General features: G+C 44.2%; 1 protein-coding gene across 9 annotated transcripts in view; it reads left to right on the top strand.

Moving 5' to 3' along the window:
* The window catches only part of LOC310754211 (connector enhancer of kinase suppressor of ras 2-like), a 324,198-nt gene extending 316,207 nt beyond the window's left edge, over positions 1 to 7,991 (top strand). For all 9 annotated transcript variants that reach the window (XM_083595841.1, XM_083595842.1, XM_083595840.1 and 6 more), the window contains 3 exons: positions 2,254 to 2,761; positions 3,363 to 3,562; positions 6,517 to 7,991. In XM_083595841.1, coding sequence (XP_083451967.1) covers positions 2,254 to 2,761; positions 3,363 to 3,562; positions 6,517 to 6,732 — 924 coding nt within the window. In that variant the 3' untranslated portion in view covers positions 6,733 to 7,991. The remainder of the gene's footprint in view (positions 1 to 2,253; positions 2,762 to 3,362; positions 3,563 to 6,516) is intronic.
* Positions 7,992 to 14,996: the final 7,005 nt, after the last annotated feature.

Below are 14,996 nucleotides of genomic sequence, written 5' to 3'. Positions count from 1 at the left end.
GCATGGCCGATGGTGGGGGGGAATGGGAGCTACTGCAATCCTATGCATGAATAACTAGGAGTAAGTCCCATTTAACTCGGTGAGAATTACTTCAGAGTAAGCATGCATAATGTTATGCAGTTAATCAGTATTCCAACCATCTGGAGCTTTTTTAAAAAAGAAAATTTTCTTTGATCTTTGAATAAGCTAAAAAAAGTGACGTTAGGAACTGATTGAAGTTGGTTTGGAAGTTGCAGTTCACACACACACACAAAAGCAAATTCTGTCAATGCTAAGTTTCCTAATAATGCGAAAAGCCCCTGGTGTAAGAACAGTTCATAAAAGAAATAATGAACAGGTAGCAACTAACATGACTCTGAATTTCTCTTTTCATGCCTGGAGAGGAAACAGTTCACTGACAGCTTAGCAGAGAGCCACATTCTCTTCTGGGCAACTTTCCAGGGGCCACATGCCAGTGGTGGGTGACAGCAGAAGCATAAGTGGGCAGAGCAGCAAATGTAATGTTTACCTCCCCACAATAGGCTGCTTTAGAACCACACTCACCTCTCTCTTTCCGCCAGCCAGCCAAGCAAAAGGCATTATCAGAGCTTGAGGGCACTTTCCAGCCAAGGAAAAATACTCAAAGGGAATATGAAGCTGGGCCGCTGTGGGGTGTGGCTTGGGGATAGGGAGTATGGCATGGAGGATCCTGAGGGCCAAACAGAGATACTTGGAGGGCCACATCTGGCACCCCAGCCTGATGCACAAGGTTGCACAGCAGCTGCAGCTGCAGCCGCTTTTGCTCCCAGCCTCCAGCTAACCCCAGAGCTTCAACTCCAGATGTTTTGGTCAGTATTGGAGAGAGAGAGCAGGAGAGAGAGCTGGAGAATGGGGAATAGGCATTTAGAAGCTTTTTAGAGGGTGCTCCATAATTTACACAATCTCACTTATGCACATGGGGGCCCAGAACATAAGGGAGGGCTGTATATGTGTAGAAAGTGATGGTAACGATATCCTCTTTCATTTGCCAAATGTATCTTAACATTTTTAGAGGGAGAGGTGGGCAGGGTACGAATCTGCAAAATAAACTGTTTGAAGCCATAGTGATCATGTGGTTAATAAGTATGTTGGTGGATAGTCTACCGAATGCGTACAACCTGCTTTTTAGTTTCCTTTCCTTTTACCTGTGTTTTTTAAGTTCAGATAGGACTCTTTCTGTATTTTTCTTTCAGATTTTTCTTCAGCGTGAATGATGTGGTCCTCACACAGCCTGAACCAAAGGGAGAATGACTGAGGCAACAGCATCACATGGGTGAAGCTCAGACTGACTTTTCACCCATGTGATGCTGTTCCATCAACTGGGATGCAGGTTAAGCCCCTCCCTTACTGTTTTCCCCCATTTTTTTTTCCATTTTCTCTCTCTTTTCCTTTTCAGAACTTAGCTGAAAGAATTTGGATAATGTTCAGCAGTCCCTTAAAAAAAAAAAAGAATTCTGCACTACAGGGTTCACATGTTGCTTGCCCCCTATTGGAACATTTGTTCTTTTTTTAAAGAAAAGAACTGGAAATGCAGTTTTGACTTTTTCTGAGGAGGCTTTAAAATCTCCCCTGCAAAGCAACATTGAATTGCAACTACATTAAGCAGATCTCAAGAAAAACTTCGTAAAAACCTGTGTCGAAACAAGAATAGGGAGTGGTTGAGGATGTTTTCCAACAACTACAAAGGGAAGTGATTGTGATTTTCAAATCCGCACATCAGATCTGCTGGTTAGCATTAATGTTAGATGTTACTTTAAAATGTGCAGTTGCCACCACCGTTGATGCTTCTGTGGTTGCTCCTGAGTAAGCAGTAGGATGTCACAAGATTTCCACCCATGTGGGATGCTAAGATGACACATTCAGTGGACTTTGAAGAGGGCTAAATATTCCCTGTGTTATTGCCAACCACGTTGCCACAGTAACTCATGTGGGTAAGAGAAGGCTTTAGATCAGGGATAGGAAGCCTGTGGCCTCCAGGTTACAACTCATCCATCATCCCTGATCATTTCCATGTTGGTTTGGGGCTGATGGGAGTTGGAGTCCAACAATATTTGGAGGGCCACAGCTTTAGATTTCTTGCCAAGACAGAAGCAACTCTTGAGGGCATCAACTATCACACTGGTAACAGAATGACTAAAGAGAGAAGTGTAGGTTTTATTGTACAGTACACACTGGGTTTTTCCTTTATGTTCCCAACACTGTGTCATATAACAGACTGTTTCTGATTATTTCCAGATGAATTCTTCAAGCCCATTCCCTGAGCCTAAACAAGGACGACACTTCTCCAGTGAATCAACCTATTCTCATTCTTCTGCGGAAGATTCCCGGCAGGATGCAGCAGCGAGCACACACTCATCAGGTTGCAGACCTCCCTACAGAGAAAGGCGTTCCTGGCAGGATCTCATTGAGACCCCGTTGACCAGTTCAGGGCTCCATTTTCTGCAGACTGTCCCTCCTGACCCAGAGTACACGAGCGGACAACCCGGGTCGTCACCAGAGAGGCGGCGACAAGCAACGCTACCAGTCCAAAGACGACACAACCATGAACAGGATGGCCCTTTCCCATTGGTGGAGTGCCACAGAGGCCACAGCTCTCATGCCAGACCCCAGAAGCAACGTAGTCAAAGCCTCCCACGAAACAGAGATGTCCGAGCGAAAAGCCGCGTAAAACCCAGTGGGATAACAGAAGAGAGATCTGAAGAAAAGCTGCCTGTTAGAAGGCAAAGTAGCTTGTGTGAAGAAGGTAAGAAGGGCTCCTGGATTGGTGGTTGAGGGTACCCGTGTGAGATTGTGGAGATCTACTGCCTGCCAGAGCAGACAGAGCTTAGGTAGATGGGCCCCAATAGTATGCAGGAGGTTAGAGTGCTTTAACAGTCAAGCCTTCTTCCCAGGGAACTCTTTGAAGTATAGCTCTGTAAGGGGAATAGGGGTCCCAGGATTCTGTAGGGGAAGCCATGACTCTTTCATGATGCTTCTGTTAATGTACAGTTAGATGGGTGCCTAATTTTGTTCCCAAACCCCCCTCCCCCAATTCCACTGAGTTCTACAAGGGGCAGCATTGAGACTAAGGCGTTGATTGCCAGCCCCACCTCCTGGACTGGTTGTTAGGAAGGCAGGCAGGTAAGAGCTAGCTGAGGGTGGGCCAAGGTTGCTGGGGCAGGGTTCCACCTGCCCTCCACCTGCAGCCTCGGGTGCAGACTACTGTGGTTTACAGGCAGACCTAAAGCTGAATAACTGCTTCAGAAAAACAATAAGTGTCCTGTTTTGGCATAAATTATTATTGTTTTCTGTCACCGTATATTATTATTACACACACAAATAAAGGAAGCTGGATTTTCTTTCAGAAAACGCAGAAGAGCGACCACAGAGTGCAGATGGTCTGCATGAGTTGTACAAAGCTCTGGAGCAAGCTAGTCTGTCAGCATTTGGAGAGCAACGCCCTTCCACCAAGCAGGAATACCGGAGGTCCTTCGTAAAGAGAAGCAACGACCCTGCTATCAACGAAAAGCTTCATCACATCCGAGCTCTCAAGAGTACTTTAAAAGTAAGCATTTGTCCTTGATATGCTGCAGCTGCATACACACATAAGACTAAGCTAAGCCATGGCTTAATGTGAACATACAGGCTCCCAGGGAGGAGAACACAGTCATTTTGCTCCTCCCCAGTCATTCTGAAATTGCACAGCATGGCATCTAACCCAAGCTTTGCCTTGCTGTGTTGTCTGAACCTGGAGTCATGTTTAAGATCTCTCCTGCACCTTATTTTTGGCTACAGTTCAGGGTTAAGGAGGAGAGAGCTTAACCAAGAGCCAGGGTTCAGAAAACACATTAAGTCAAACTTTGGCTTAGTTGCCACACTGAGAATACAGGACTGGGGGAAGGAGCAAAGGGTGACAGTGAGCTCCCTCTCTGGGAGCCAGAACATTTCCAAGGTACCAGTAAGCCATAGTCCAGCTTACCAAGTGGTACAAACCAGGCCTCTGTATGTTATTGCGTCAACATGAAAGACCAGTGTAATGCTGTAAAACTTGTTGTGAATGAACAAGACAAACATTTCAGAATATTTATTGGACAGATGATCCTTTTGCATATTGCTGATTTCTTGAATCCCGTCCCTCATCCAAGGACTTCAAAGTAATATATGTAAGGTTCCACCCCATCCCCATGCTATTTTCACCATGATTCTGCCAGGTGAGTTGAGTGGAGAGGGAAGGGATTGGACCAAGATCACAGAGAAAACTCCACTGGCTGAGTGTTGGTTTGAGTGGGGACTCTGAAGTTCAACTCCCTGCATCAGATTGACTCTGCTCTCTGCTGTGTACAGAAATATGCATGACTGTTGAAACCATTTCGAACTTTCCTAGCTGTTCAGAGTCTCAAAAGCATAATGAAGTAACCACAAAACTGGATGACTATATAAATCATGTAATACCTCATGCCTGTTAACAGAAAGCCTTCCTTTTAAAAGGATTCTTTCTTTTCACCTGGGTGTTATTTATTTCTTAAGTAAAACATTTTTGTTGTGCCATTTTGTTTCAAGTGGGACCCTCAAGGAAGATGACAACCATCCTGAAAACATAATGTGCCACTAAAACACCATAAACAAAACAGTTGTAACCAGCAGCGATAACCAATGAATAATATCATCAGTAGTTAAAAAATAAAAACAAATTACAAGAACCAGGGCATCACATTCTCAAAGAGCAATCTCTGACACTGGGACAGCCAATGTTGTTCTCTCCAGATGTTATTGGATTCTAATTCCCATCAACCACAGCTAGCATGGCTAGTGGCCAGAGATGCCAATGGGAGTTTCGGTGCATAAGCATCTGGAGGGCACCATGTTGGTTCGCCCTGCTCTAATCATAGTGAAAGTGAAATAGGAGGAAGTAAGCATGGGGGCATTGGGACACGGGTGGCGCTGTGGATTAAACCACAGAGCCTAGGACTTGCCAATGAGAAGGTCTGCGGTTCAAATCCCCCCAACAGGGTGAGCTCCCGTTGCTCGGTCCCTGCTCCTGCCAACCTAGCAGTTTGAAAGCACATCCAAGTGCAGGTAGATAAATAGGTACCACTCCGGCGGGAAGGTAAACGGCGTTTCCATGGGCTGCTCTGGTTTGCCAGAAGCGGCTTAGTCATGCTGGCCACATGACCCGGAAGCTGTACGCCGACTCCCTTGGCCAATAAAGCGAGATGAGTGCCGCAACCCCAGAGTCGGACACGACTGGACCTAATGGTCAGGGGTCCCTTTATCCTTTACCTTTTAAGCATGGGGGCGGGCACCATGGCTAAATGGGTGGAGCACATGCATTGCATGACGAAGACCTCAGGTTCAATTCTCAGCATTTCCAATTAAATAATGAAGTTGCAGGTGATAGGAAAGACCACTGTCTCCTGGAGACTGTTGAGAGCCTCTACTCAGTCAAAATGGACAGTACTGGGTAGACAATAGCCTAACCTGGTATTAGGTAACTCCTGTGTTGATGGGGCACAGAGTTTCCTAAACAGGTGCCACCACTGAGAAGGCTCTATATTAGGTGCTGGGAACCTTTGGCTCTTAAAAATGTTTTTAAAATGTTGCTGAACAACAACTTGCATTGGCCTCAGCAAGCATATCCAATGGTCTGGGATGATGGAAGTTGTAGTTTAACAACATGTGGCGGGCTAACGGTTCCCCACGCCTCCTCTTTTCCCCTGTGCCCATCTGTTGCACCTGAAATGAGATAGATGTTTATTTGCATCAGCCAGTAGAGATTGCAGTTTGTGCACAAAGTACATATGAAAATGTCACCTTCATTTTAATGGCAGCCACAATTAACATATGTGGTGTTTTCCTGTCACCCACTTACGTTGGTCTGTAAAGATAATAAGGTCATATCAGAAGAGCCTTTTTCAGATATCGAAGTCCCAAACAGTAATTGTCACTTTGAACTGGGCCCAGAAACAAATTGGCAGCCAATAAAATTGGTACATATGTTCACAATTTAGGCTACTACCAGCAGTCCTTTGCATTTTTCACCAGCTGATGTTTCCAGATGCTTTTTTAAGCCAGGGTACATTACAGTAGTCTCATCTGCAACCAAAGTCCATTCAATTATGTCAAGCAGTGCAGTTCTCAAGCTAAGAAATGTGCACACAAATGCATATACCAGGGTAAAGTGTGCATATAAAAGCATAGAATACTGAAAGTAAGATACAAAAAATGACTTATGTTAGGGAAAACTGTTTTGTAAAAATGTGCATATTTAGCAAAATTGCATGAGAAATTTATGCAACTAAAACTAAAATGCTGATGAATTTCCAAGAGGACCTGAGGGGGGGGCAAGGTGAGGAGTGAAATATTCATTCTGATGAAGAAATGTGGAAAACTGAATGTAAGATTGGAAAATTAGAAATTAAGAGAAGCCGAAATCGACAAATTCACCCAACCCTAGCTGAAACTGTGACAAGCGTATAACTCCACACTTAAACAGAATGTTGTCTTTCCAACCTCTGGCAGGCAAAGGAAGGAGATCTTGCAGTGATCAATAACCTGCTCCATGAGCCCAACTTGACATCTAAGAAATTCAAAGAATGGAAAATGAAGAACTATGAATTTTTCCTGGACATTTGTGAGTACGGCGCTGTTCTGAAAACCCAAAACGGAGCCTCTGAACTTGCAGCTTCAGCCCCTCTGCTGACACACACTCATTCCTTCATTGAAACGCACGTCTGACAGGATGTAGCACTGGGAACACTTGGGGGCAGAGTGAGCTAGTGGGGGGACCATGAAAAATCCATTGTGACAAAACACTGTAACCTGTGTAAATAATGTACTCAGCTGTATTGTAAATAGATTGGATAAGAAAACTCGTGCCACAGGATGCCTATTGCATTGCATGTTAAGACAGTCTTATTTTTATTTTATTTTACTTTATTTTATTGGATTTTTATTTTATTTTGTTTCTGTTCGTTTGTTTGTTTGCTGATTGGGTTCTGCATTAGAAAGAAGTGAAGTATTCACTGGCATAATTGAAACCCCAGTTATATTAATGAGTACTGTACTAAAGTTGAGTATGGGTTAAAGGAGCTCTCTTACCATTTTATATATGTAGATGTACTGCATGTAGCCATATCTATATATATAAAATGTAACATGAAATATTATTTTTAAAAAATACTCTGAAACGCCCATCCTCATATATTTCTTTTCTTTTATTTATTTATTTATTTATTTCTCTGTCTTTTTTCCAAATTGAAATTTTAAACCCTAAGAGCATACAAAAAAAAACAAAAAAAAATTAAGAAAAGTAAAGAAAAGCATTGGCCACTCCTAGGGAATGAACATTTAAATGTTCAGCATTTCCAGTCAATCGTTGCTACTGTCTTTTGTGAGCATAACAAAGGTTTCAAGTAGCATGGAAATGGTAAGCTTAAACCCTTTTGGTGTGCCTTAAAATGTATAGCGTCTATATCCAGGAAAATGTTACGTTCCCTTTTGCCTCTTGAGGCGTAAACTGTACATGCCGTTGAAACGCTGTGCTATTTTTATAATAACGTGCCTGTTTTTCAGAGGAAGAACGGGCATAGGCAACGCACATGTGTATGGGGGGAGTGCGTGCTCATGCACATGGTACGGAAAGGGACCACACAAAGTGGCCCGTTCAGTTCTGCTGCTACCTAAAGCAGCTTCCGGTCGCTTTTGCACCATCATGGGGTAGTCCACAAGACGCGTGCCCTCAATCTGAGAAGACGGTAGCTATTCCAGTTGTCGGTGTTTATCCACTGTGAATTTAGTGCCACAGACCTGTGAACCACAAGATTCCGATACTGTCTATTGCTGCCTCAAAACAAAGAACGAAGGGGGGGGGGAATGTCTGAACTGAAAACCGTTGTTTTCTATATGTACAGTGTCTGACGGAGTTAAGCGAATCATTCGTATTTATGACTTAAGTAATGTTTACTGGAATAAAAGAAACAAAGAGACCACTGGAAGTACTCAGGACTTATAGTGATTCACTATAGAGAGAGAGGGAGAAATCGGGGCCTCCTAGATGAACCTTGTTAGCATTCTCCCAAAGGCCTACAGAAGCCTTTTTCCGGTACTGGCATAAACTGCTAGCAGTGAGCAGAGATGGTCCAAGACATTTGGTACCTGACGTAGAATATCTAAATGGTGATACAGATATAATAATAAACTAAATAACTGACCAGTAACAGCACAAGCCTATATCTATCTACTCAGAAGTAAGATCCATTGATGTAAATGGACTTTATTCCCAGGTACGTGCATATAGGATTGCAGGCTTTGTGCCCTTAATTGGCATCCCCAGATTTGCTTTCTCAGATGGGCCACCATGCCCTTGTCTCGGACAGATCTGGCAGTAAGCGCTGCAAGACAGTATAGAACCATAAGTAAAGGTGAGCCTCGCAGCCAGGAAAAAATACCATTTGCTTTAGTTCAAAAGTTTAGAAACCATTGCAGTATACTTGTTTACATGACGACTGTTAAAAGCACTGCACCACACTCTCCACACTGTTGTAGAGTCTCCATTCATTCGGAAGGGAGCTTTCAATGGAAACCCCGTACAGCCTGCAGAAAAGAGTTGGGGAATGTATAATAACAGGGCTTGGTGGGATGCCATACCCACGTTGCTTACCTGTTGCCTTTGGCAGAGCGGGTAAATTCAAAGCATGGTGTGGCCCTAGCAATGCATCTCGCCATCCTAATGTCCAGATGGTGTGTATGTGCACAGATATGACCAATAATGTGTAACCCCTCCCCATAAACATTACATTCTAAAGAGTACCTCTGTTGGGCATATTCACTTAATACTCTACATGCATATATCCCATATAGACCTGGGGTGAAGAACCCATTGCCCTCTAAATGTTGTCAGGCTGCAACTCCCATCATCCCTGGCCATTGGTCATGCTGGCTCGGGTTGATGGGAGTTGGAGCCCAACAATATATTGAGAGCTGTGGGTTCTCCATTCTTTATTGCACCAAATGTGTGGAGACCAAGGGTAGGGGTACGGAATGCAGACACGATCCCTATTATGCACCGACTAAGGCCAGTTTACTGAATTCCGCACAGAGCATTTGATCGGCAGCATTACATTGGATGACTTAAGCCTAAGGAAAAGAATGGGATTCCTGTTTTTAAAAATGAAGTTCACTGTTGACAATAATACATGTAATTTATGATGAATTATCCGTGAAAAATAGGTGTTTTTCAGGTGTCGTTGAACTACAGATCCCATCATCCCTGACCACTGGCCATACTGGCTGGGACTGATGGGGATCCAGCGTCCAGCAATATCTGGAGGCGACAGTTTCAATGGCTATCCTTAATTCAAACATTCTTTCCAGCAAGGAATGGCTGCTTTTAAACAGATACACAAGACATATGTATTGATATTCTTTCAAAACCCTTCTTTGGAAACCTAACCCTTTAATACTAAACACATTTACTTAGCACTGCCAGTTCACACATGCACATAGAAGCAGTAGATTTCTTGACACATGCAGCTGAATGTGTGAAATAGACTCCCTTGGAGAGCATAGTGCCAGAAGAGGTGGGAGGTTATGTGAATAAAGTTTGATCAGGATGGATTGACAGAAGAATCAGCATCATGTCTGAGGATGGCCTCAGCATTGTGCTTCTTGGTGGGGCCTGCCTGTGTTTGTGCCTCAGCAGATATGTTGGCAGGCTTACCTGGTGATGAGCAGTAATGGTGATGGTGGTCAAATGAGTTGTGGGGCCTTGGAGGAATCCAATAGTGTAGAAGCCACCCTTAGAGTTTCTCACAATACCCCATTGCAGCACATTATCAGAGAGTGTTTGAAAGCACAGCAGCAAATTTAAACAGTAACTCAAAGCCATTTAGTGGGCTGTCTTGTTAGAGCACCAGGAAAAGGGAGCCCAGGCCTAGTGTCGGCAGTGGGCACTGCTGAGTCTCTAGCAGCTGCCTGAGGATGCCAGTGCCTGATGCTACAAATGCAGCAGAATGAGGAGATGACTAGCAGACCATAGCAAACTCTACTTGCTATGCAGTTTGTATTTGCAGGAAGGTTTTGGCTGAAGGGGGTTAAATATGCTGATTGATCCTCCACGTGTAGCCTGAAGTAGCATAGTCCAGTCTCCTTCCTCAGAATGACACCATCTTCTGTGAGATACACATATGCATAGACCCATAGACCACCCCCTGGTACAATGGCACATGGCTGAGGTCTCCACTCTCTTTTTCTTTGCTTTCTTTTTGCTATATTCTGTCTTCATTTACTCTGTAGCATGCTCCATTAATATGAATGACAGAAGGGTGTTTTAAAAACATGCTTTAAAAAGGGTATACTTGGAGGAACCATAGAGCTGGAAGGGATCCCTCGGGTAATCTAAGTCCAAACTCCTACAATGCAGGAATCTCAACACACAGTCCCCCATCAAATTTGAAACCGTAACAGACCCTGCTTAGCTTTGCAAATGGGCTAGCAGTTTTATTGCTGTCCCACTAGGAAGCTACTCCTTGTCCTACAATACGCTATTGCCAATTCAAAATTGATTTAACCAGATGTAGCTTGTGAACCTGAAAGCTGTGCCCTGTGTGGGGCCTTTTAGTGCTCAAGTGTGAGCACTTACCTGCCTATGCACTAGAAAGAAAATGCACCTGCTTATTACTCCAAGCTTGCTGGGGCCAAACTTGCTAGCATTTTGGCATTTAGCAGATATGGATTTTTTAAAAGTGTAAATAGCTGCCACTAGAAGGGGAATTTTATCCTTTTCACTCCCTGCCATAATCCTGACACACACACCCCAGTGTTGCTATTTGCACATGGAGGAAGGTTGGCATTAAGGGGATCTTTCATTCTAAAGCAAACGGCAGGTGGGGGGGGCGGGTTTTCATCAGGTTTCAAGTGGGTTGGTGGCTAACATTGTTGCCTGCCATGGTACCAATCTTAATTGCTTGATCTGTCCCACAAACACCTATTGCCAAGTCTAGCAATCAGAAATTTAATCATGTTTCCCTGAATGTCAAGAATAGGAACAGTGATTTACTAGGCCCCGGCCCCTGAAATGAGGGACAAGTTGGAAGAAAGTAATATCAGATGTGAAAAGCCATTTTGAGAACTAAACTGGTATAATAGGAAGGAAGGAACAGAAGGTTATAGAATCATAACTGAACTCAGCTAGAAGGCTGCCCAATCAAGTGAGGTCATGAGATAACAGAAATCCCAAGCCAACATGTTGGGGGGTTTTTTTGTTTTTTTTGATGAGGTGGAGATACCCCTTTGCCCAGCTCCGCTTGGTTCTGGTGGCATCCACCAGTGTGTGAGCCTCAAGGAACATCCCAGTGTGCCTGCCCAAATGCTGTTGATAGAGCAGACGTTACTGCTTGTGGTAGCCATTGGAAATAGGGCACTTCTGGACTAGCGCAATGTTCACTAGATCCTGAACCATTTCCACAGCTGTCACATGATGGCAACAGCTCTGATTGAGGCCTCTTTGCTGTGCTAGCCTGGAAGCTAGTGTAACAAAGGGTCAGTTTTCCTCTCCTCCCCTTCTACTTTGGCTGGTGCAAATGGTGAAACTATGGCTGCAGCTGTAGCTCTGCCACTCCACCAAGCCCTGCCACTGCTAGCTATAAGCTGCATATTGCATCCTATAAGTGAAATTCTGTTTTTCACGGACAGAAAATAGATTGGCATCTACTGGTAAATCTCTGGGAGATTTGTAGTAGATCTGCAAGGGTTTACCAACTACTCAACAATGGCAACAGAAAAAGGCTTGCACGCACATATGCACAATCTGCATATTAGTTAGAATATCTGCTTTGTGGTAACTCAGATGTAACTTGTGTTATCGAAATATGTGGTTCATGCACTGCAGTAATCACTGACCCCAACCTGAGCATGTGGCTCCAGCTGGTGCACCTTAAGGTTCTATTAAAAGCACTAAGAAGGTCCTGTAAACCTGAGGTCTACCTACACCTGCTGTACAGTACACAGTTGCTTCCCATCTTGGGTTTCTAGGTGGCCTATGGGGAATTCCTCAATGAGAAGATCAATCATAGAGGGTTTCCTTCAAAGGCAGCTTGTCCATTGTTAATGTCCCTTTTCAGAGTTCCCTAGGAAGTGGGCTTGGTTGGTTAAACCACACTGAGTTTGGTTACACCACACTGAGAATTGTAGCTCTGTGAGGGCCAATGACTCCCGACACCCTTAACAAACTACAGCTCCCAGAAAGAAGCCCTGATGGTTTAAAGTGGTATAAAGGGGCTTTAAATATGTGGTGTGAATGTGCCCTTAAGCTGCAGCACCTTTCCTAAACCTTGCTGTCTCTTTCGTTTCCTCACCAACACCTTACAACTGCTCTGCCCCTGCCTAGCAGGGTTCCAACTCAACCAGTGATAGCTGGAATCCCAGTTTTCCTGCTCTGCCCATTTGTGGCATTGAAGCAGTAGTCCAAGCTTGTCACTCTCTAGGGCAGAGGTTAGAAATCTTGCTCTGCCCAAGGGCCACATTCCTTCCGGGCACCTTTCCAGGAGCCACATGTCAGTGATGGGTGGAGCCAGGTTAAAAAGTAGGGTGAAAGAAACATATGCATTTTACCATTGTATACTAATTTCTACACACATTTCCTCATATGTTCTATCCAGGCAAGGTAGAGGCATTATCAGAGTTCTAGGACATTGCAGCCAGGCCAAAACACTCACGGTGTGACCCCTGAGTGTGAGATTCACCACTTCTGCTCTAGGGTTTCAGCATCCTATTCCCATAAAAAAATACCTTGAAAAAAACACAAGATAGATTGTCTGAAACATCGAACACACAGTGGCACTCTCTCTTTGGGAATAGTCTTCGGCATGCCCAGACAGAGACACCCCCTTGCCATTGGGGAAGGAAGGAATGTTACCCCAAATGAGCTTATCAGCACACAAATGTCTAAATCCATCCCTTATTGTCTTTATCCAGGCTTGCTGCCAGTATTATTTTTAACCAAAGAATATACCTCACTTTCTTGGCAGTGGCTCTGCTTTCCTGGGGCTCCATGAAGTGGAGCAAGGCTTTTTGTAGGTCGACAGCAGACATCTCTTTATTTTCTCCAGGGGGACTGAGCTCAGTGAACTTGTCATTAGAGAGCTTGTTTTGTTGCTTTGATGGCAATATTTGCATTTGCCTCCTTGTGCTGCAGGTATCTGTGTGTGTGTGTCTGTGTGTGTCTGTGTGTGTCTGTGTGTTTAAGATTGGGAATTGTGCAAGGCCCAGATAACAAAGGGGCCACAGTAGGAACATAGGAAGCTGCCTTATATTTGAGTCAGGTCTATTGGTCCATCCAGCCCAGTATTGTCCACACTGACTGGCAGCAGCTCTCCATGGTCTCATCTCTCCCAATGCCAGAAATTGAACCTGGGACCTTCTGCATGCAAAGCAGATGCCATTACCACTGAACCATAGCATTCCTCCCTTTGAATGTGTAGGGCTTTACAAAGACCACTGGTTGTTTTCACCAGGCTTACATTTCAAGCTTAAGCTGTTCCAGAGCTAGTAAGTGCAGTGTCAAATCTCATACATTTGCCTTTAAATCTCCTGTATTCATTCCCCCTCCCCATCACTAGTTGCACACATATCTTCAAGGCTGCCATCAGAACCCAAAATCCTCGGGCAGCTGCTGGGCCACCCAGTAGGGCACACCACAGATGCTTGCCCAGAAATCACCCACCCCCAGTCTGGTGCTATTTTAATTTCACTACAATGCCCCACAACTAAGTATAACTCTGGGGCATTGTGAGAAATTTAAATAGCAGCCACTCAGTACTGCTCAGAGCCCTGCTCCTACAATGCTGCCAGCTAACCCACCAGGGCTCAGTGAGAGCATTTTGCTCAGGGCCCCTTCAAACTGGTACTATACCATCCATGGATGCACTTCCTTTCCAAAATTTACAGGATAACCAGCAATGACCTACCTGATGGTGAGAGCCAGAGTAATCTTAATTAGAACTAGAATGGCAGGAGGAAGCTAGGACCCAAAGGAGACTGCATTTTATATTTACCTCACATATGGCAGGAAGCAATAAGGCAACAAATATTAATCCCACTTGCAGTTGCCCAGGGGAATAGAGAGTGTTCTAGTTGCAAGCTCTGCGGTGCTGGAGCTGGCAGCTATGATAGCCTGCAGTAAAACATCATCCATCCCCTTCAGCAGTAGCTATTGCACACTAGATTTGTTGAACAGATTAGGCTGAAGATGGCCCTGTAACCCTAATAAACCTAAATTATGCTGAATCTAGACATCCATCTGTCACCCATGCTTTTTCTTCTGTGCATGTTATCATGTGCTGCATACATTGGCATGCACATGCATCAATACATCTTGCTGGGCACCAGGAGCACGTTACTAGAAAGCAGCCTTATCAATACTCGCTGACATCAAGTTATCAGTAGCACATATTGAACCCAATATATGGGCATGTCACTTCCCCCCTCTCCTCTTCAACATGGACGCAAGCAGGTGAACAGAAGCTTACTGTTTACAGTAGTTTACTGTTATGTCTGAGCTCTGAGATAAACTGTGGTTAGTCTTAACTATTATTTACTAAAACAAGTCAACTTCAAGCTGACTTCTTTCAGTAAGAGTAAGAGTTCAAATATAACTATAAACTGCTGTTAATTGAAAGTGAAAGTCAAAGCTTCCCAACCCCTCCTGGTTGGAAGGCTGGGGTTAAACCACAGTTTTCCAGTTCAGATAGACCACGCAAGTGGTTTAATAACCTACAAGATAAACACCATGTAGTGGGGGGGGGGGTAAACAAAGGTACAACACTTGCTGTCGGCCTACAAAAAACATGGTTTGATGTTTTTATGAAACTGGCTTTAGAATCCAGTTCCTTAACAAATATATTTCCCAAAGATGCTGACTTCCTGGGTTTACTGGCTTTTGTTCTAGGGAAAATGCCCAGCTTTCAGAGCAATGTACGGAAGCTTAAAACTGCAGAAGGTAG

Source organism: Podarcis filfolensis (genome assembly GCF_964270895.1).
Source record: "Podarcis filfolensis genome assembly, chromosome: Z".
Taxonomy (NCBI): Eukaryota; Metazoa; Chordata; class Lepidosauria; order Squamata; family Lacertidae; genus Podarcis; species Podarcis filfolensis.
Note: the sequence above shows the minus strand (reverse complement) of the source record. Positions and strands in the feature narration are given on the sequence as shown.